The 24,351-nt window shown below is 31.8% G+C and overlaps 1 protein-coding gene across 1 annotated transcript; it reads right to left on the minus strand.

Moving 5' to 3' along the window:
* Positions 1-10,736: 10,736 nt before the first annotated feature.
* On the minus strand, positions 10,737-13,158 carry LOC108343259 (DEAD-box ATP-dependent RNA helicase 35). The gene is made up of 2 exons (XM_017581431.2): positions 12,976-13,158; positions 10,737-12,807 (listed from the first exon to the last, which is right to left on the minus strand). The coding sequence occupies exon 2, from the start codon at positions 12,761-12,763 to the stop codon at positions 10,988-10,990; it is 1,776 nt and encodes a 591-aa protein (XP_017436920.1). The 5' UTR covers positions 12,764-12,807; positions 12,976-13,158; the 3' UTR covers positions 10,737-10,987.
* Positions 13,159-24,351: the final 11,193 nt, after the last annotated feature.

Genomic DNA, 24,351 nt, shown 5'->3' on the forward strand with positions numbered 1-24,351 from the left:
TTTCTTTAATTATACATAACATTGAAAATCAAACACGCAATATGGGTAGAAAGACCAAAAACATGACACGATTTTATCATTTTAAATGGTATATTTTGCCGACAAAAACCATAAAATTTCCAAACCCTAATAAGGTTCTTAGGTCCACTCCATTTATGAGGGCCTCCAATACAACCCTTTCACAAACCTTCACTATATATATATATATATATATATATATATATATATATATATATATATATATATATATATATATATATATATATATATATATATATATATTTGGTGATCTTTGGGAGATTCCTGCATGGGACCCAAACCTATGCCAAGTTACATGAACCTGTCTAATGGTTGATCCTCTTTGTTTCAACTTTGAATTGCTAGAACAAACTATAACATTTTCATTCAATTCAATACCTTTTTTCTTTTTTCTTTTACATATATATGGCAATAATAATTACTTTTATTTTCATCATTTTGCATACATAAGCACTTATGATAACATGGTTAGATCCTCGTAGAAATCATAAGCTCTTTTTGTTGGCGTTTGGTAGATAATGATAAAAAGAAAAACCAGATGGCCGAGTTGCATGTGCAATGATAGATAAAGCTTTTAGTCTTTTATTGTCCCACTTTTTATTTCAAATTTTGAAAACATTTTAATTATTTTTCTTCTATGTCCCTCTCCTTTCACACTTTAATTATAAATTGGGAAAAACAAAAATCAATGAAAGGGAAAAAGGGTGCATGTTTTTTAATTCAAGTTTTATATTATATTACCAAATAATTATGATTTGGGAAAATTTTATGACTTTAAGTAATAAGTCGTTTGTATGATGATAGATCAGAAATTCTTTTTTTTTTCTTTTTTTTTTACATTAAAAAAGGTCTTCGATGAATTACGATTATTTGGGATGTTAATATGAAATAATGAAATTTGTTGGGATCTTTTTTCAACATAAACTAGAAAACGAGTGGGTGTAATTAGTCATTGAGTACTATTAAAAGATGAAGAAATGTGGTGAATGCATCTAGACTATTATGTCATTAATATCCACTTTACTACCAATATAATCAATGTCTAATTTTGGTAGGAAGTATTACAGCAAAGTCATGTCATTAAATAAATATGTTTTTTTTTATTAAATTATTTTTAAAAGTTGTACTTCGTCTTTGAACTATATATTATTTATTTCATTCTTGTATTTTATGCAACATTTTTCATAATAAATTATATATATATATATATATATATATATATATATATATATATATATAAACATAATTAAAATAAAGTATCTGTGGTTTATCAATTTACTTGTGTATTGCTAATTTGACAACAAACAATTAACTGAGTCAAAATAAATCTTTCACTATTTTTAGAAATGAATAAGTCGATTTTAACTTTGACACAAAAACAAGAAATATGCCTTTTTATACAGTTTAGATTAATGAGAACACAGCATGGGATGGGAAATCTATTATTAGAGTTTGCGTTGGTTTATTATTTATAAAAATATTAAACAAATCATATTTCCACTTCTTTTTACTTGGGATTTACCTCGACAATTTGTGAATATACCATAAAGTCTTTTACTGTTGTCGTCAAAATGTGATAAAATAATCTTCAATTTTGCATCCTTTTACATATGTTGTATTGGGGACATAATATTTCTTTGTATATTAAAGTATTTTGTTTTTCCGTCATTTATTAGCATGTAAAGTGAGCAAATCCTAGGTTGTCACAATTTTAATTATTACTCTCAAAGTAATCGGTTCGATTTGGTTTGACCCACTATCGCTTAGTCACTTAATAAGTTAACTCAACTTAAATTATTTATTAGTGAGCGGAAAAAATTTGAATTCAGTTTGGCTTAGCACGAGTTGATAGATTAAACGAGTTGATTTACTGCTCACTTAATTATAAATCTTTTGTTTTAATAAAAAAATAAAATTTTAATTTAAATCTAAATAAATTTTACCATAAGATGATGTCAAACTCTAAAGACAATTCAAAATATAAAAAAAATATCATACAATCCAAATGTAATTAAAAAACAAACACAAAATTCAAAGAAAAAAGTTTCTAATATTGATAATTTTTGTTTCACTTATTCATTTATAATATTAGAGTCTTGAATGGATAAATTCATAATATTTTTCTTTATCATCATCTACAATACAATACAAAAAAATGTTAACTAATAATATTGAAACATAAAATAATAAATAATTAAATTAAGTAAATTAGTGAGTCAATCCGGCTCACCAATCAGAGGGAACCAGGTTTTAAGTAAAATGAGTTGAAAATTGATTCGTATAAAAAAATTACATTTTTTTCAACCGAATATTGATCCGCGAGTTTTAATCCATTGACAACACTAATTTTAATACTATTTTTCTTATTAAAAAAAGTATATACTTTTGCATAAAATAAAAACAAATAAACTAATTTTACACACAAAAGAATAATACTAACATGAAATTATCAATATCCATCATTTTAGGTAAAAAAAAAATACTTTTTCTTTTAACAAATCATATTAGACATTAATTTAAGGCGTTAGCATTTTGATTAGGTTAAAATCTAAAAAGTTGTGACTAAAAGCAGTTATGAAAAAAATAAGAAGTGTTATTTCCTGTTTGGTTCGTTGAAAAAGGTATAAATCTCCTTTTTGCGATAGCTACAAAAGAGTAATGAATTGATATGGGCCCTAAGGAAATTGCTTCCTTCATTCAACTAAACGCACGCCACAGTGGAATATTCAGCTTTTTGTCACTAATCACTTCACTTTCACTCCAAACAAACAAACACACTAAACATTGTAAAGTTTTGAAAGATTGCCAAACTTGGGACATGCGAAATTTCCTGGAAATGTTTTCTCTTTGTTCCTTTGAAATATAACTAAATAATAATAATAATATTTCAATAAAATATGTGAACACTTGAGAATTCACGGATTTAACTTTTTTAAATTATTTTTTGTTTGAGGAGGAAATGATGTATGAAGTACTATTTTTATTATTTTTATTCAGTTATTATTTTCAAAATTAAGAAACATTAGTTACTGCAAATGTTTAGGTGATTTTTAATGTCATATTCATCACATGATTTTAACTTTTTTTTTATATAAATTTAATTGTATTGTATCATTTTTAAATCTGTGTAATTTTTATTTCAATACAAAGATTTCACGAAATTTGTACTTTAATAATATTTTAGTTAGTCTGGAAGATTTTTCTTTACCTAAACAATTAAAAATAAGACGAATTTATAATTTACATACAAATTCTATTTTATAAGTCAATTTTGAAATATTTAATTAACCTTAAAAGTTCATTTATTAAGATTGATGTTGGAGTTATTCAAAATTATTCCAATAAATCCGTTGTTTGTTAAAAATATTGTGTCATCTATTATTAAAAAATTATCAGACTGTTATTAATGTATACTTTCATATTTAAGATATATATATTGAATTCATCATATATAAATTAATATATATATATATATATATATATATATATATATATATATATATATATATATATATATATAATTTATCTTACTTATAAGCTGTTATATTTAAAGTCTACTTTAAATAGTAGTTATTGGATGAAATTTTTATAAAGTTAATACTTTTTATTTTTATAACGCATAATTTTTTGAAGTTTTGAATTTTATGTTATATTAACATATTTTAGTGATTTGTTTTTTGTAAAATTAATTTGTTAATATTTTAATATTAAACAAGACTCATATAGTAATGATACCCTTATTATTTATTTAATTATATATATATATATATAAGTATTTTTATAAGTATTTTGTTAAAGTTAAGAAAAAATATTGTATTTTTAAGAAGAAAAAAACTGAAATTATCCTTAAAGAGAAACATAGTTTTCTATTTAAATTTACTTTATGTATATATACGGCTAGTGTAAAGTATTTTTCATTGAAAAGTGCAAGAGGATATACTCATTTTGTTACGTTATCTACTAATTAATAGATGTGATGATAATATAATTTTTTATTGGATGTTTGCGAACAAAGTATTTTATACTAAATCTATTTATAAATTAAACTCTTTATTTTAGCTTAAATGATCGTGTCACTTTGAGGGAAAAAATTAAATAAAGGTAAATAATTCGTAGAAAATAAAATAAAATTAATAACCACTGGGATAATTATGTTTCTAATTATTATATTAAATGCTTTTTATTACTATTAAAAATTATATTCAATAATACTATGTTAATAATTTAATTTCTACTATAAATAATCTTAGTAATAAATTTTACATACCCTATATACACTAAAATAGTAACACCAGTTATCATATTCTGTTGTTAAAAAGTGATGGTCACAGTTCTCTCTTATCCGTTGGGTCGCTTTAAAAATCATTACATTGAAAATTTGGTTATTTCTTTATGTCTTAATTATGATAAAATCATTGGCTTAGCAATTATGTCGTTAATTACAAGCATCACATTTTAGTTAAAGCAAAAACACATACTTGGGTATATCAAAATATATTAAATAAATAAATATACTAGAGTGGTGGTTTTTGGGTTTTGCAAAAAAGTAGCTTTTTAATTAAATAATATGGTAGAAGACAACATGATGTTTTTATAATTACAAGTAAAAATAGAAAAATTAATATAAATGTCGTTTCTTTCAAAGTAATTGGATTCTAAAGAGTGTTAATGCGCATTAAAATGAAAAGTTTATTTCGTGCAATAATATAAGTATATTATTACAATTAGTGAAAAGAGTTCACTTTCTTTATTTATTTATTTATGATAATAAAAATTAGGGTTAAATATGTTTTTAGTCTTTAAACTATCAAACGAATTTGTTTTTAGTTCTTTTTTAAACTAAGTTACATTTTGATTCTTTTTTTTAAAGAAACCATAATTTCTCGTCCTCAAAAACTAAAGGCGTTAAAAATAAGCTGAGGTGGCTAAGCCACGTAATTTTTTTTCTGACACCCGTTAATCTTTCTCAGCTCATCTCCCTCCCTCTCCCTCTGACTCTACCACAGCCACCTCTAGCGCCACCTCGAACACCTCCGACGCCACCATCAACCGCGAAACCCTCATGTGCAACCACCCTCCACCCCGCTCACCTCCATGGCCAACGTAAAACCTTCATCTCCAATGCCTAAAAAAAAACCCAAATCGAATATCAGTTCATCTCTTCCCACCACCACAGAGACCCAAATCAGAAAACTAAAATCACCCAAACCTTCATTGCAATATCTTTCATCATTAAAGATAATAGATTTTGTTTGGGTAATATTTCAATCTTGATTAGAGAACAGTTTGCTGCATCTGGGTTTGTTTTTGTGTGATCCCCCATTTCCTTGTTTTGAAATTTGCCATGGAAGTTTGATTTTTTATCTTTTTTTTCTAATTGGTGTTCTAGGAAACGCCATCATCTCCCACCATGGGGAGTTTCTTCGTGATGTCTACTCTTCCTCCCTATTATGCTCCTCTGAATTAGGTACCTTTCTTGTTAATTATTAACAAATCCATAATAAAATTGGGATTGCGTGGTGCTATCTGTGTCATAAGCATGTAAACAATTTATTAAAGTATTGATGTCGGTTTCTATCACGGGCATGAAAATAAGTTTTATTAAATTGTTGATGCTTGTTGTTTGCAGGTTTGCGATTCTTGTGCGAATTGGGTTAATGATGGAAGAGATCGCGATGAAGGTTTGGGTGGTTTTAGTTTTCTGATTTGGGTCTCTGTGGTGGTGGTGGGAGGAGATGAACTGATACGTGATTTGGGGGGTTTCTGGGCAGTGGAGATGAAGGTTTTACGTTAGTGGTGGAGGGTGGTTGCACATGGGGGTTCGCAGTTGATGGTGGCGTCGGAGGTGGCTGTGGTAGAGTCAAAGGGAGAGGGAGGAAGAGGAGCTGAGAAAGAATAACTGGTGTCAAAAAAAAAAAATGATGTGACACACACGGTTAGCCACCTCAGCTTATTTTTAATGCAGTTAGTTTTGAAAGACAAAAAATTATGGTTGTAGCTTAATTTGAAAGAGGGACTAAAAACAAATTCACTTGATAGTTAGGGACTAAAAACATATTTAACCCATAAAATTATTATTGTTATTATAATTATAAAATTAAATATAAATAAGTTTATTGTAAATAATATTTATTTTGTTACACGTAATTTTTTAATTAAAAAATAATTAATTTAGAAAAAATATATTAGATTTAAAGAAACGCCAGAATAAAATTGATAACAAAAATTATTTTAATTTAAAATATAAAATAAATAAAAAATGGACACCAAAAGGAAAATCCTTTCATATATACGTATAGATATTACAATATTTTAATAAAATATTATCTATTTAGAAACAAATTATTGTATTGCCTTTTTAAGTTTTTCTTTATTTTCTCACATAAATATTTTTTTCTTGTAAAATTCATTTTATTTAATGAATTGCAATTATTTTTCTTAGTTAGTCCAAAACAAAAAAAAAAAGTATTAACTTGTTAGATAAAGAGGCAATTGGTAATGAGAAAGTAATTCCAGAAACATGAGAGCAAAACATTAAATTTGAAAAACTAGTTTGATCATCAGAAGATGAAATTTATAATGAAGATGAGTGTTAGCTACAAAGATACTATAACAGTATATTGGTGATTTAAAAAAAATAAACAAATTAAAATAAATTGTTCACTTACTCTCTCAATTAGCTATTTCAATTTTGTCTTCTTCTTTTTTCTTTTGAGTATGAATTAACCTTGGTTAAAAAAAATAAGTGTTAATCATATTATATTACACTCATTTTGTATCTCTTTATATATTTAATCTTCTTAATTGTATACCAACTTTATCCCTTTTTATTTAGTGCTTTCTTTTTATCTATTACTTAAACTTTAATTTTTTTAAACAAATTATATGTAACGATTGAATTATAGCATATAAATATTATCAAATAGGTTATTATATAATGATATCAAACATATAATTCATAATAGATAGAAATTATATCATGTATAGTTCTCTGTATACAAAGTTTTCTAAAGTAATATTTCAAAAAGAAATAAAAAACAAAAATATTACATAACATAAGTATCTATATTTATATTATAAACTATGTAATCAACTACACAATCCCATTGCAGCTTTAATATTGTTCATCTCATGTCTCTACATTATTCTTTATTCTGATTATATAGCTATAGTAGGTCTCTACATTATTCTTTATTCCGATTATATAGTTATAGATACCAAATCATAACAAAAAAACACATAAGATAGGTTAGAGCAAATTTAAATCATACTACTATTTATATACTAAATTTTAAGAATTATACATCTTTTCATAACTTTACATCACACTCAATCATCAAAGTCTAAAAAATATTACACATAAAAAATGTCAAAATGTTTTTAAAAATAGAACAAAAGTAAATTTATCCTATTTTTAATTATGATCAGACGTATGAAACTCCAATGATCATTCCTGATACTCGGACAAATGAACGACAAACTCAAAAACCTAAAGAAAACATAAAAGTTTTAAAAGTAATTTTAAAGAGATAGAATATTTTAATAAGATGAAATCAATATTAAAAAACTATTTATGATTCAACTTTACAACAATATAAAATAATTGAATATCATCTTATTAAAAACTATAGTTATCACTTTTTACTCCATTTTCTAAATTCTTAAATTATTAATAATAAAATCAATAATATGAAAATTTAAATGTCTACGATTAATTTAAAATACAGTAAGTACATGTTGTTTATAAGTCAATTGCTATAGAAAGAAATAATTCATCAATTATCCTTCATTTAAGGTTTTTCACTAACGTCATAAGTAATTGCACGGACAAGATTTTGATGATGCTCATATGATGATAACAATTGGACCTTCGAATGAAAAGAAAAAGTTGATACAATTTTCTACTTTTTTATTAAATTATTCAAGTAATCTCTCTTGTTTATGAAATTCTTTATTTAGTATTGTTTAACTTGAATTTCATTACTCGTATAAGCGTATTACAGTATGTTTAATGAATTTTGATGTGGAATGAGTATTTGAAAATGATAATTACTTATTTATATGATCTATACTTGTTAATACATAAGAAAGATTAAGTTATTTAAACATTAAATTGGAAATTATACTCCACTAATAACTCATTATGATTTTGTATATCTTTTAAAAGTGATATAAAATTAAGTGTAAAAATTAGAATGTACTAAGAATACAAATGTAATCTAAGTCTTATATTAAATAAATATGAAAATATTAAATAATATAAGGAAAATAACTTATAAAAAAATGTTTTAAGATTTTGAAGTAAATGTTTAAGTAGATTTTACTCAGGTTTTATTGTCTTATTCTTGTTCTTTCTCATTGAATGAAATATGGAACGTGATATGCCATATAATTTGTACACATAATCTAAATATTATAAACATATAAGCATAAGCACAAGGTAAATATGATTACTAATAGTTGCAGGTTTACACCATTCGTTTTTGGAAATAAAATTGGGCATGCACCAATACTACAATTTGATTTTGTACTAACATCATATTAGTATGTTGTACATAAATATAAATATAAAATAATTAAAATAATATCAAGGAAAATATATTATTTATCTACAAATATCATTGTTCAGTAACTATAACTTTTTTCTTCATTTAGAGGTCAAATTAAAATGTTACCATTGAATTTCTCAAATATAATACGACAATGTTAAAACGTAATCTCAAACAGTATCGAAATGTAATGTAACTTCGAAAGTGTTTAAGCATAAGATTAAAAGTGTTGAAACATAATTTATAACCAGTAAACATAATTATTTAACATAATAATTCTTAATGGTAAGTTATATAAAATAATTATTTTCATAGCTAAGATGTTACATATTTATATATAAAATACATATGATATAATAGAATAGGAGTGGAGCAGTATGGGATAAATACTATGTTACTCAAATTCATTTTCAAAAACTTGCTGGTAGTACTCGTTTAAAACCCATATTAAAAAGGTAATTATTTATTTTATTGACTTGCAAATATTGTGTAAGGTTGATATATACTTTGTCATTCCCAGTTTAGAAAGAGTGACTGGAAAATTATAATTGTATGAGAAATACAAGAAATATTTGTTAAAATGTTTTATGGTAACTATGTTTTGTATCTTCACTATGTGTTATTTGCCTCTGGTATCTTCAAAATTGTTTTCAGAAGGGAGTTTTGTACTAAAATCTGTATTGTTTTTGACTATCAAACAATGCAAACTATAAAAATTGACATATAACTATTGTATTTGTCGGTTGATCCTCTTGTGATGAATATTCTTGTGTATAAGGTTGCATAGGAATAAATTTAATGGAAATAAATAATAAGTCAGCAAAGAGCAACTGAAGCCAATAAGACCATCACCATATAACGTTTCTGTCATTGTCCTCTCATAAGAATCATTGACTAATTGCATATCCTTTGCACTACTTGTCATGATTACACTTGTGAAAGCAATCAAAACTTCTTACAATGTGTTAGACGCGCTTGCGTCTTTTTTGAAACTGTTGATATGCTCTCTTTTCTGTCATATGTGTGATATATCTCATTTCTTCTGGTGGATATGCTCTCTTTTCTGTCATATGTGTGATATATCTCATTTCTTCTTAGACAACGATTTAGAACATTTTCTTAGACAACAATTTAGAACGTTGACGTCGCTCTTTTTAACCAACAACTCTCAAGTCTTGAGCTGGCTTAGGGTCCCTTATGCTAATATAATTAATTGTCAGGCCTTACAAAAAAAAAGAAACTTACTGACATACATGAAAGAAAGGCATATGTTTGATATAAAACTAAAGAAGAACAATGTTGGATGAAACGGGGGCTAGTACCTCAAGGTCTATGCTTTTATGGAAAAAAAATGTTAGTTGTACTAATCTGATTCATAAAACCCAAAATCAATTCAGTATTTACAGTAAGAATAGGACACATCTCAGGTATGACACCCTTCTTGCTTGTCAAGCAAGAGCACACAAAGAAGAGTCAATTTGTAATTGCTAAAGCACACTCAGATTCTGGACTAGCTAGAAAGTTTGTTCTAACCTTAATCAGCTACAAGTATTATTTGAAGCTCGTAAACAGAATGAACTAAGTATTTCCAAACGATATTGAATCCAAATTGCAAATGGCTTATATTCTTCAACATGGTTAATATACACCCAGGAAAATAGACAGATAATCATCATCTTCTACATTGTCACTTCATGAAGTAGGAAGGCTATATCAGAAACTGCAGGGGAAAATATAAAACATTGCACCATATCAGAGAAACGAAAATATACTTGGTGGAGTTCAATAATGACACTGAAGATGAGATGACAATGTTGATACCTGTAGCAGAGTATCTTTAGATTCTCCTGAGACATGAGGAATCAAGCTAAAATGCACAGCATGCATTATCCTTAGCTATTAAAGTATTGCAAAATTCAAGCTTAAATTTAAAATTGAACTACGTCTATTTGAGTTCTTTACATTGTTCTCCATAAAAATAGAGGTGCAACTACCACAAAAAGATTTCTTGTATATGCGGGATGCACATATTATTTATTTACGGTCGTTATAAACATAAATGTTCTACGAAAATAATTACCAGAGCAGAAGACATATGCTCTATTCCAACATGAATCAACCTAAAGATATCCCGGTGAAAATCCACAGTTCAGTAAACACAATTCATAAACTATACCACAATTCAACAATGTCAAAAGCAAGAGTACAAATGCAACGAAGTACAACTGCAAATATAATACATAACCAGCCGCAGTCAAAGAAAAATTGGAACATATCTATTGCATCAGTTCAGAAGTAATGAAAGTCATCACATCCCATGGTACACAATTTGGAGTTGCAGATGTAATAATACGTAACCTAGTAATGTTCAAAGAAAATTGGTACCCAACAGACGCCTTTCAAATTTCCCCTCTGTAACCTCCAGATCCAAAATAATCCTTTCTATTATTTGCAATCGCCATGCTCTTCTGATGTTCTAATTTGGGACAATCTCTGATACGATGACCAAGTCCACCACAATATGCACATCCCTTGACTCCACTTATGCCTGTGATTTCATCATTGTCTTCCATTGGATCGTTCAACTCAGCCAAAACTGGGGGAATCCTTTGTTTTGCTTCTTGCAATAGGTGTTTCAAATCAAGTAATGTTGTTTCACTTTGATTCTTGTTTATAAATGTCGTTGCTATACCAGTTTTCCCACATCTACCAGTTCGTCCAATCCTATGGACATAATTTTCAATTTCAGCTGGCATGTCATAGTTAATGACGTGCTGAATGTCAGGAAAATCCAAACCTTTGGATGCAACATCAGTTGCCACCAACACATCTTTCTTGCCAGCCTTAAAAGCTGCAATGGCATACTCTCTCTCTTCCTGATCCTTGCCTCCGTGAATCGCCACTGCTTCCACTCCTTTCAAGAGAAGATATTCATGGATGTCATCAACGTCAGCCTTATTCTCACAAAATATCAGAACTGGTGGTGGGGTTTTTTGTAGGCACTCAAGGAGATAAACTATTTTTGCCTCCTGCTTGACATATTCTACCTCCTGAATTACATCAAGATTTGCTGCCCCTGCACGCCCCACGTTCACAATTATTGGTTTCACCAAAGCGCTCCTGGCAAAGTTCTGAATTTTTGTTGGCATGGTTGCAGAAAATAGAAGAGTCTGCCTTTGAGCTTTGAAATGATCAAAAACTTCTCTAATGTCATCTTCAAATCCCAGATCCACCAACCGATCAGCCTCGTCTAATGTTAAATACCTACAGTTGTCAAGATTCATTTTCTTCTTGGCCAACATATCTTTCAACCTCCCAGGAGTGGCAACAACAATATGAACACCCTTCTTCACAATCTCAAGCTGAGATCTCATATCCACTCCACCAATACAAAGCAAAGGCCTGAGCTCCGGATATCCAGCTTCTTTCAAAGGTATCAAGAATTGTTCAACGACTTCATAAGTCTGCCTAGCCAGTTCCCTTGATGGGCAAATAATCAAACCAAAAGGACCTTCCCCAGGAACAATAGGCATCATAATCTCCTCTTGCATTGCCACCATGATCATCGGTAGAACAAAGACAAGAGTTTTTCCAGAGCCCGTGAATGCAATCCCAATCATATCACGCCCAGATAAGATTACAGGAAGTCCTTGCACCTGAATAGGTGTTGGTTGCACAATCCCCTTGGCTTTCAACTTCTTCAAAACTGGCTCAGGAAATCTCATATCCTTAAAATTCTTAATCGGGGGTGGGATATCACCACCATCAACTATTATATGCCACTGCTTCCGAATCAAATCACACTCCTTCTTGGACATCCTTCTTACATGCAAAGGTGGCTTCCACCCTGTTGGCAAAGGTTCAGAATAAGTGATTCCTTTAGCCAATTCACGTACAGACATGAGGGTTTTTCTATCCGACAAGTTTTCAATCATCTCCTTCTCCTGCTGAACAATCTGTTCCGTCACACTGATCTCGGGTTGTTCTCTTTTCATCTGTGAAGCTTTAACCAGCAGACTAGGCTTTGATTCAGCCGCTCTCAATCTCTCCAAATCATCATCTGTGGTCAAAGGGGCCTTCCCCTTGCGTTGGAGAATCTTCTGAGCTTCAATGGCCCGACGCTTGGCCACGGGCACATACTCCTCATAATCATCTTCTTCTTCCATTTTCTCCATCAATTTGAGCTCAAAAGAACAGTTTTTTTGACCCTGTTATTATTCTAAACAAAAAACCTAAAGTAAACAACAAAATCACTCAACAATTTAAAGCATAAGCACTAAACCTAATGGTCCAACAATAAGTTCACACCCCCCAAATAAAAGAGAAAGAAAGAAAGATGCATCTTCATGCTTGTAACCAATTAGAGATGAAAGTGAAGAAATCTCACTGCCAAGAAATTGAAATCCCGCTGTGAATTGCGATATTGTGAACTGCTATATTGCGAGAAAACACTGTTTTGATACTGTGACTCAGATTTGGGAATTTAGGGTTTAATTTCCGCAGCAACCTCTTCTATCTGAAAGGAAAACTTTCAAATTAGCAGCATTTACTCAAAAGTAATGCATGCACTGATTTGGTTAAATACTCTATGCAATAAAATAATATTTAGTTAAATAAAATATTAATAAAAAAAATTATTTATTCTATAACTATATATTTATTCATATTATCTATTTGTCCTTATTAATATAAATTATTTTGTTAATTATTTTAATTTTTAAATTTTGCATCTATTTTGTTATAATTATTTTAAAGATACATATTTTTTAATTTAATAATTTTTTTTACTTTAATAATAATTAAAATAATTAAATTTTTATTTTTTTATCTTTATAAAGTAAAGATGGATACATGTGCAGAAGAGTGCATGTATTCTCACTTATACTCTACATGTACTTATTTATTTTAATAGTTAAATAGGTTATGAATTAGATTCAACCTAATTTTATCTTACAATTTTTTTTTTTGGAAGAAAATAGTTTTATAATTTCTTTTATAAATTTATAGTGTGTGTAACCTATTTATTTAATATGATTCTAAATTTAAATAATATATTATCTAGTATTTTTAAAAACTTAACCAAAAAAAATGGTTAAAGGTTCCATTAATATAATTGTTTTATGATATTGAAAATTCTAAATGTGTAATATATCTAGACTCATTCACACACAAAATCTATCTATATATTTATTTATTTATCACATACATATATTTCAATTACACTGTAAACATACATAATTATAACTATTAATATTTCAATTAATAAACAAGTATATATATTTTACTCAATTTAATTGATAAAATTAACGTATAACAAACATTTTGAGACTCATAACACAGAATGACACCCGTATGTAATGAGGTGACATATCTTTATCCTTTTCAAGAGATGTTTTTATTATAATTAATAATTTCAAATTTAAAACATATTAATTTTAATGATTGCATAATATTTAATTATTTTTAAAACTATTCTTATATTATAATTTTTAATTTAAGAAAATTCACCAAGCTCTTCACACAAGCCAAAACAATAAACCTTCTACATCCCAAAGCAACCCATGATTAAGCTCAAACTTACATCAAATCTTAGCACCAACCATCAATTCAGTGAAAAAAGAATTACCCACTTACTATATTCTGTTGGTTCATTTAAATTAGATTAGAAGTACAGTATCCCTAAATACCCAATACACATTGTCACAAGAGTCAATTCCAATTAGAACAGTTTTGGACATTAAGATTGTGACTCTGGCAACAAATGTACCATTAAAATGCAATGCCTCCTTGACATTCATTCAATTCGTATGCAGCAAAAATTCAAAATCAAAGTGACGAAAAAACCCTAAAACGTTTTCCAGTCACAGATCACATTGTGGGGTTGAGAGTTAAATGGAAACCTAATTGAAACCCAAAATTCAAGCTTGGGACCCACCAAGTCGCCATTGAAGTTGAAGGCGCCTTGAATAAGTAACAGTAGTAGCAGCAACAGTTGAGCTTGACTTACCAAATTTTTTTGCTTGCAAAGAGAGTGGAATATGTGGAAAAGTGCGCTTAAGATCCCAAGTTCCAAGATAAAACAGAACTTAAATGCCAATTACAAATGTTGTATTAGACACTAAGATCTAGAGCTTTCATGGCCATGTAATGAGAGACCAAAAGCACAGAAGTATAGATAGAAAATTAGATTGATCCAACTGTTACAACAAAAGCAATCAAAGTGAAAATAAAAATAAAATTTTGATCCATTATTCTCTCGCCTGCCAAATTTTTTAATTTTCACTATTTAAAAAACACTCACAATTATAGGGTGTGATGCAAGGTAACGTCAACGGTTGTGCAAGGACTGCACCAAGTGAACTTGGATTCGCAGGTTGATATATTTAAAGAACATGTTAATATATTTTCTATATTCATGACTTCAAATATTTATAAATACATCATTCTACTACAAGAAGTACTAATTCAATACCCTCTACTAAAATACTAACATATTTTTCATATATTTTTATTGATTTAAAAGTTAGAGAAACTTTTGCATCGGTGGATGTTAAATTGATTTTTGTCGCCTGTCGCAACCGGAATCGCGACGAGACGACGATCCGAAAAATAAAACAATTTTGAAAAAGAGATGTGGAGTCGCCACCATAGTTTATTCTGGAAAACTACGGAAAAACCATAAAATGATAAAGCATGGTCTGCGAAAATGAGATTCTATGTTCGGGAGTCGGTTACGTGTAGGGAAGGTATTAGCACCCTACAACGCCTACCATAAGGCAGTACCTTTAATTAAATACGTGAATATGATGTGGTTTTCAAAATGTTTAACTTTCCCTTAAAATAAAACTCTAAAGAAACAAACAATACTTTTTAATTTTTTGGGCCCGACAAAGATTGACCTTGCTCCTACGTATTCCCATTCAGAATGAGAAATCAGGGTTCCGTAGTTCATTTGAAACTGCTTGAAAATTTTGTTTAAGGATTTGTTGAGAAATTTGTTTGGAAATGATTTTGGATTTTTGGGAAGTGAACCTGACAAGGTCTAGCCTTGCTCCTACGTATCTCCACTTTTGATGGAGAATCAAGGATCACGTAGTTCTGGCTAGGCGATATTGATTATTGTTTGAAATTGTTGATATTTTTTTGGTTTTCGAATATTTTATATTTTTTTTGTATTTTTCTTGTAATATTTTGATTTTTTGCGTAATGAGCACTAGGCTGATGCGTACGATCGCACGAGTACTTATACGGCTTTTCTGTTTATTTTTTATTTTGGGTAATGAGTACTAGGCTGATGCGTACGATCGCACGAGTACTCATACCAATATTTATATTATATGTTTTTTATGTTTTATTATTTTTTTGTAATTTTTATGCAAAACAAAACAAACCAATTCACTAAATATAAATAAAGGGTTACATACCATAAAAACCAAATAATCAAATAAACAAACATAAAAAAAAAAAAAAATAAAGCAAAACAAAAGCTCAACAAGAATGGGAGTACAGAGATAAAAACCAGGGATGCCGAATGCAATTGAAGCTCCTTTGTTTGGGCAATACTCTTCTTCTCCAACTTTGGATATGCTAGGGGTGTAAACACAAAAGTGGAGGTGCATCTTGAAATCTTTTTGCAAGGTCCAATTCTTTTTTCTTTTTTATTTTGTCGGTAGAAAAACTCAAGCCCAGATGAAAGGAGTGTAGGGATATGATCCAGGGGTGCGAAAAAAAATGTTTTATTGTTATTTTTTAATTTTTTGTTTTTCTGGTTTGGCCCAATTTGTCCTTTTTTATTAGCAGAATGGTTTAAACCCAAATGCAAACGGGTGCAATTAAAGTCTTGGGATGGCATTTGGTATTTGTCGGCCCAGGCCCAATACCCTTTCTATCATCAATCCAGAAACAACGGGTTTCCAACTTCATTTCATTTTTCAAACTCAGATCCCTTTCCTCCTTCCACATGGGCGCGTCCTGGAGGCCACCACCATTTGTCACGGTGCCAGATTCGTTGTCGGTGCACGCGATCCCTGCTGGCAACCGTCTCAGCTCCACCACCAAACAACCTAGAATACCACCTCTACCAGCGTCGATGCTCACGGCCGGAGTGATTACTAGCCGCTGTATCGGGTCCTCTTCCCTACTTCTCCCCTTTCGCGCGTGAGGGAGATGATTATCTCCTTTCCTTCTCGGCAGCCAGCGGCCAGCAACAAGGGTGGTTAAAAGTGACGGTGATTGGTCCTTGGAGGTTGGATGATGAGAGAATGGTTAGTTTATGGGTGATGGTGTGAGGGGAGCGTGGTTGGGAATGATGAGCCGAGGGGTGGAGGAGAATGGATGGAGGAATGGAAGTTGTGGTGTTGATAGAGAATGGAGGAATCGGCTGAAGCAAATTTGGGTTTCTGTTTGTGGTGGTTTTGTGCTAATGAAAGGTTGAGGGTGAGAGGTGGAGAGTAGTATGAGAAGTGTATGATAGATGATGAAGGCGTTGAATTGAGGTGGTTACGGGTGAGAGGAGTCAAAGGTTGAGGTTTTTATGGTTAAATGAGTGAATGAAGATGATGGGTGTTGGAGGTGATGGAGAAAAAACGCTCAGAGGTGTTGACTATGGTCCTCTGTCCCCCCAAATCCCAGTGTTTGTGTTCTTCTTAAATTGCTAGAAAACCAAATTGTCGGCAGCTTTCTATTGGATGATTGGTGTCGGCAGCTCTCATTGGAGGATGCAGAAATCATTGGGTTGGTGGAAGATTCCCGGAATAATTAGGGAATAATTTAGAAGATTGTGGGGGCCGTTGGAATAATTTTGTAGACAGGGTTGGTGAAGTGGTAGACAAAGATCGTGGGAATAATTAAAGGTAGGGCCCCCTTTAAAACAAAGCAAGCACCGAACGTCCGAAAACTTAAATTGGACGAACGCCATCCAGCACCATATGACGAACGACCGTTTTCAAAACAAAATATCATCAGGACGTTCGGTAGAGAAAGGGAGCGACCTTGACGAACGGGCTGTAGATGAGCGAGCGCTTTTAAAAACTATTACTGTTTGGACGAGCGCTCGAACTTCATTGAGGTTGAATGGTTTGAGGCCGAACGGCCGAAAAGGCCGAGGTAACTGGGGCGAGCGGCAGACAGGAGGAAGAACGAATTGGACGAGCGGTCGCACAAGGCAAAGGACGAGCGTTCAAAACCGAACGCTGGAAGAAAACAAGCACCAAACGTACGAACGCTGAAGGAGACCGAACGTTCAAATGAAGACCGAACGTTCACTAACAAACAAAGCAAGACCGAACGTTCACTAAGAATAAACATGACCGAACGCTATTTGCGGAACACCACAATGGACCGAACGTCCAAAACCGAACGCTGAAGACATATATCATTGAGCCCGAACGTTCATCAAATCATTATGACCGAACGGTTGAAGATGAGGACGAACGTCCTAAAGAAACGAAATGCCGAACGGTTGAACAAAGCAAAGGACGAACGTCCTAAAGGACCGAGCCGAACGGTCGAATTATGAACGGTTTAAAGATGACCGAACGGTTGAACATGAGAATTGCCGAACGTCCGAAAAGTCAGTATGGACGAACGTTCGAATAAGGCAAAGTACGAATGGTGGAGGACGAACGGTCGCATAAGGGCGAGGACGAACGGTCACATAAAGGTGAGGACGAACGTTCGCACTAGGCATAGGACGAGCGCTCATGGTCACGCATGGGAGTGGACGGAGCCGAACGTCAAAGGACGAACGCTCTTTTATTTTTTATTTTCATTTTTTATTTTTTATTATTTTTTTTTATTATTTTTTATTATTTTTTTATTTTATTATTATATTTTTTTTACACTCCTGATGAAAATAAAAATAAAATGAATCTATTAGTCAATCCGGACGAAATTGGGTGTTGACAGCTGCCCCTCTTTACTTAGATTTTACTGGATAATATTAAAATTTGAGATTTTTGTATTATCGGAGTAAAAGCTAAGTAAAGAATGAAACACTAATTTCGTCTGGACTTCAAAATAAACAAGAAACAAAACAGAGAAAATAAAAAAATGAACAAAACAAAGAGAATTGAGGTGTAACAACCTTGTGGAGGGTGTACTAACCCTATGGATGAAGTTAATGAGGTGTACAAACCTCGTGGAGGGTGTCGTAACCCTATGGATGAGTGAATGAGGTGTACAAACCTCGTGGAGGGTGTACCAACCATATGGAAGCGAATGATTTGAGTTTGATTGCTGGGCTCGACCATTGCCTTGCAGAGGGCCGAGATACCAATGACAGAAAGTAAAATTGGGCTCGACCATTGCCTCGCAGAGGGCCGAGATACCAATGACAGAAAGTAAAATTGGGCTCGACCATTGCCTTGTAGAGGGCCGAGATACCAATAGCAGAAAGTAAAATTGGGCTCGACCATTGCCTTGCAGAGGGCCGAGATACCAATAGCAGAAAGTAAAAAGTTTGATTGTTTTGAATTGGAGAATTTTGAATTTGTTTTGTTTTATTTTTTTTTGTGCTTTTTTTTTTTTTTAAGTTTTGCATGAACTTGAAATCAATAAACATGGTTGATATAAGTTTTGAAATTGGAGGAGAAAGCTTTGATGCATGTTGATTTTTTTTTTTTTTGAAGGAAGAAGATTTGATAAACATTCATGAAAACAAATTCAAAGTTTATGAAAGGTTTAATTGCTTCCTTTGTCCCCAGTTTGGTTGAATTGTGTCAAATTCATCCTCATTTTTAAAAAAGTTTCATTGTCGTCCTCACGTGGTATAAAAGTGTCAATTGAATCCAAACATAGAAAAAATTTGTGTCAAAGTAGTCATTTTTCCTATATCTCTGTGTCTTCCTTTCATATGTCACTTCTCTGGAGCTATGAAAAGCCTTAAATTGGATAAGGTAAAATGAATATCTGTACTTGATTGTATGAAAGGAAGACACAGAGATATAGGAAAAATGACTACTTTGACACAAATTTTTTCTATGTTTGGATTCAATTGACACTTTTACACCACGTGAGGACGACAATGAAACTTTTACACCACGTGAGGACGACAATGAAACTTTTTTAAAAATGAGGATGAATTTGACACAATTCAACCAAACTGGGGACAAAGGAAGCAATTAAACCTTTATGAAAATATGTACATGATGTTGACTTGTGATTTTTTTTCATAATGGAAGATTATGAAACTATGACATTCTTATTTTTTTTTTTTACTGAGTCAATTTGTTTTCTTTGAAATCATCAAATTTATGAAGATTTAGGCCATCATTTTTTTTTAAATGGATGTCAAATTCTAAAGTCAAATGTTCAAACTTGTGTGCTCAACATTTCTTTTGAAACATCAGTGTATGCATGCCTGATATCAAGGATTGGGACAAATGTGTGGAAGGATTTGGAAGGGTTTTGGCAGGTATAGGGATCACAATGTGGGCCTGTCATTCCTCAAACTAGTTGTAAATGTGAGATCAGAGATACTCTTCAAGCTGCCCCAGTTTAAGGTCTGGGAGAAACATTTGTATGGACAAATGTATCTATGAAATATCTGGGTGTCAAATCCATATATCTCACAAAATTGCCCCTAGTTTTGGATACTAATCAGTGAAGGTCAAGGCAGATTGACATCATGCAAGGCCCAAAAAGTTGCCCCCCGTTTCGGGTTCGCAAATGTTAAGATGAATAGAAATCATGGAAGGCCAAAATGGCTGCCCCTGTTTTGAGGGTAGATCTATGAATTGCAGTGCAGACAAATCCGAGAGGCCCAACAAGGGATGCCCCGGTCTTGGTACGAACTACAGATGAAATAAATGTGAGATTAACAAAGCCGTCCAATATTCTGAATGGGCCGGGCCGAAACATATGAAACTCACATAGTTGCCCAAAGTTGCCCCCTAGTTTGGGAATCGGGGAAAGAGTTTGAATGGGATTTGAATGTGTTTAGAAATTTGTGATGGGTATGGAAATGATTGGCTTGAAAAGATTGCCCCAAACGGCTTGATTTTCCTTTGTATAATTTTGATCAATAGGGGATTCCCTTTATCCGAGGACATTTATTATTCATCATCATTTCATATATTTTTTTTTTACAACTGCATTGTTGGTTATTTTTGTCTTGTCTGAAAATTAAGCTTTATGAAAATTTAAGCAACCATTATTCAATCCGTGTGGACTTTTATTGGGCTTGTAATGTGGCCTGGGCTAAAGGGTATTGAAACAAAGGATATAAAGGCTCAAATAAGTTTTTGTGGATATATATATTTTTTTTTGAAACAAGAGTTACCATCCACATCTTGTATCAGCTATTCATCAAATCTATTTTGACTATTTTGCCCTTTCTCAAATTTCATTCTTTGTTTGCCATCACTTTGTGATTCTTTCCATTTTTGCTTCACTTTTGAGGAATTTTCTTCATTTGATCACTAAGTGTGCTCTTACTGCAATTTGAGTCGACTTCTACTGTGATGGTAACCCTTGTTTGGGTAAATTTTGAAAAGAAATTTCTTATTGGCTCAAATTTGGTATCAATGGATATATTTTTTTGTTTTTTTTTTTTTGGATGAAGAAAGATGGCCACACATCATTTCAAATTTTGGTTGTTTCATTTTCAAAAGATTAATTAGGAGACAAGATTAAATGATCTCAACAAGAGTCATTTTTCATCCTTTTTCTTTTTTCTTTTTTTTCTTTTTTTTTTAACGGATTCCAGGATCTCCCAAATGAAAGCCAGTGGAGGTAACGAAAAATCTGCCCCAGTGTAAAACTTGGTGTTTATTATTTGGGCTCAAGAACATGATTGGGCCAATCTCTTGGTATAACGACGGCTGAAGGATGATGTTTTCAAGCAATGCACACATAGATATCTCTTAAGAATATGTGACTTGATCATTTGACTCCAGGAGATTATGACATCCATTACATTTTTTTTTGAAATCTCATAAAATAGATAATTTGCATCGAAAACAAATGACTCAACTTTTGCGTATTTTTTGGTTTTATGCATGAAGAAAAGTAATATGAAATGAAAATGATGATACTAGTTGAAAAACAGATTTTTTTTTTGTTTTATTTTTTTTTTTGAGAGAATTGGGCTTTTGTGGGCCAGTGTAAGAGCTGGGCTTAGGGGGGCAGTGTGGGCTGGGCTTAGGGGGCCGGTGTGAGAGCTGGGCTTAGGGGGCCAGTGTGGAAACTGGGCTTTTGGGGCCAGTGTAGAAACTGGGCTTTTGTGGGCCAGTGCAGGAACTGGGCTTTTGTGGGCCAGCATGGAACTGGGCTTTTGTGGGCCAATGCAGGAACTGGGCTTTTGTGGGCCAGCATGGAAGCTGGGCTTTGCAAGCCGGTATGGGAAATGGGCTTTATGAGCTATTGTGGAAATTGAGATTTTTGGCCATTGTGGAAACTGGGCCTTGCGAGCCAGCATGGAAACCGGACCTCTTTAATTCATAATTTTTTTGACAACAAATTCCAAGAAAATCACGCATGATAATTTGGAAGACTGTACTGAAAACACATTGTTAACAATTTGTATCTTCCACAATTATGCTGCTTTTATTTGACAAATATATTACTGAAGGAAAATTATGCAATTTACGGAAAGAAATCTTTTTGTATTATTTTTTTTTTTGGACAGAGAAGGACAATTGGACTCAATGGGCTCCGAACCGATCTTTTTTTTTTTTGTTTTTTACTTTCCGACATGGGAAAATCCAGATCGGATCAGACCTGAGGAGAAGTAACATAGAAGGAAGTTGGACTTATCAGGCACATTGACCCAATGGATCAGATGACCTGAGCCGTGTGAACTTGACACAAGAAGATGACAAAGAAAACATTTTTTTTCATTTTTCATAGTTTATGGAACAAGCTAAAAGAAATTCATTTTTTTCATTTTTTTCGTTATGAGAGGATTTCACAAGATTGAACTAAAGAAAAAAAATGCAACACTACTAGACACTATTCTTTTTACAACCATGACAAAATCTTCAGACAAGGGTCTGAATTCCTTTATTTTTATTTTTTGCACAAATACTTGTTCACACAAATGAAAAGGGAAATTATGAATTGAACACGCAAAATCTACATAAACATGCATTTTTTATTTTTCAAAAATTCAGATGGACTGGTTCAAGAGAAACCACATATGCCAAAAGGGCCTAATGGGCTCAAAAACTGTTCATATTTCATTCTCAGATTTTTTTGTTACAAATTCAAAGAAAATCACACATGACAACTTGGAAGATTGTACTCTAAAGACATTGTTGAAAATTTGCACTTTGATAAATTTTGAGATTTTTGGATTGACTTTTATTTTACAAGACTTCAAAGAAAAATGGGTCAAACTTTGACCTGAAGCAAAATGAATGTAGATAGCGAGCCTAATGGGCCGGACAAACCCAATATCAGAGCGACTCAAGGAACTGAAATTGCTTTTTACATTTCTTTTGTTTTAAATGAAATATGACATATGTGAAAATTATGCAAGGGAAAAATTCTTTATATACATTTTTTTTAGAAAACAAGATAAGGAAAACATTACACTGAAAATGGGCTCAGATGGGCTCAACGATAACTATTCCTACTATCACACTGAAAAAAAAATTGAAATCTAACTTGAATTCCTTTTTTTTTTCTTTTTTGACAAATCTTAGAATGATACTTCATTTAACAGCAAAATGTGAAAACAAAATATTTTTGACATATTTTCAAAAGAAGTAGACTCGAGAGAAAACCACGAAGGCCATTGGACCTAATGGGCTCGAGCACTGTTTTTTTTATTTGAATTTATTCAAAATGGAGAAGAAGGAATAAAATCAGACAAAATGGTGTGATATGAAATTACAAACATGCCAAAATAATTCTTCACTCAAATTTATATTTCAGAAGAATTTGGTTCAAAGAAGGTTAACATGACAATGAGGCCCAATGAACCTGAAAAATGTCCTTTATCATGCAAATGAAAATCAATTTTGAACCCTTCAAATTTTACATCACTCCATTTATTATTTTTTTGAAAATTTTCTATTAATCATATTTTTTATATTTTGTTTTATTATTTTTTTGGTGAAATCGGATCATCTAAGAAGTCTTGAATTGGGCCGGATTGACCCAACAAAACCGTACCCGTTTTCAGATTTTCAAAGATTTTTTTTTTTTTGAACTCAGAAAGATCAGACCGACACCAGACGGTTGCAGTGACCGGAACTGTAGCCATAGTGGGAAATTTCCGGCTATAAAATGGTTATCCCTTCGGGGTCGAGCGACATTTTCTGATCTTACTCTCTCTCTACTTCTCTCTTTCTCTTCCCCTCTTTGAGCGTTTGGATCTGCTAGGAGCCTCTGTCCCTGCGTGCCATCGAAGGCGTCTGAGTCCTCCGACAAGCTTCTGCAAGCCCTTCTTCCCCCGGGTAAGTCCTCCGATCTCTTAATCTCTCCTTCTTTCCTTTAAGTTTTTCGTTTTCTTGCTCTTCCTTGCTTCCCCTCTATCATTCCCTTTTCGATTCCCTGCTTTCCTTCCTCTCTTCCCTTTCTGTTTTTCTTTTCCGCTTTCTCTTTTCGTTATGCTCTTATTTTACATCTTCACCTCTTTACTCGCACTTTTCATTACTTTGTCTTTTATTCTTCTCGCTCTTTACGTTCATGCACTTTACTTTTTTACTTTTCGCTTTCTTTTCCTTATTTCCTGCTCGCTTCTTTATTTTTAGCTTTTATCCGCTTTCCTCTTCACCTTCTATTTTTCTTTCTTAACTTTAAAAACAAGAACACACTG

The sequence above is a fragment of the Vigna angularis genome, chromosome 6 (genome assembly GCF_016808095.1).
Source record: "Vigna angularis cultivar LongXiaoDou No.4 chromosome 6, ASM1680809v1, whole genome shotgun sequence".
In the NCBI taxonomy this organism is placed as follows: domain Eukaryota; kingdom Viridiplantae; phylum Streptophyta; class Magnoliopsida; order Fabales; family Fabaceae; genus Vigna; species Vigna angularis.

Excerpts from the sequence above, each read along its gene's own strand:
- LOC108343259 (XM_017581431.2), bottom strand. The coding sequence starts at position 12,763 with ATGGAGAAAATGGAAGAAGAAGATGATTATGAGGAGTATGTGCCCGTG.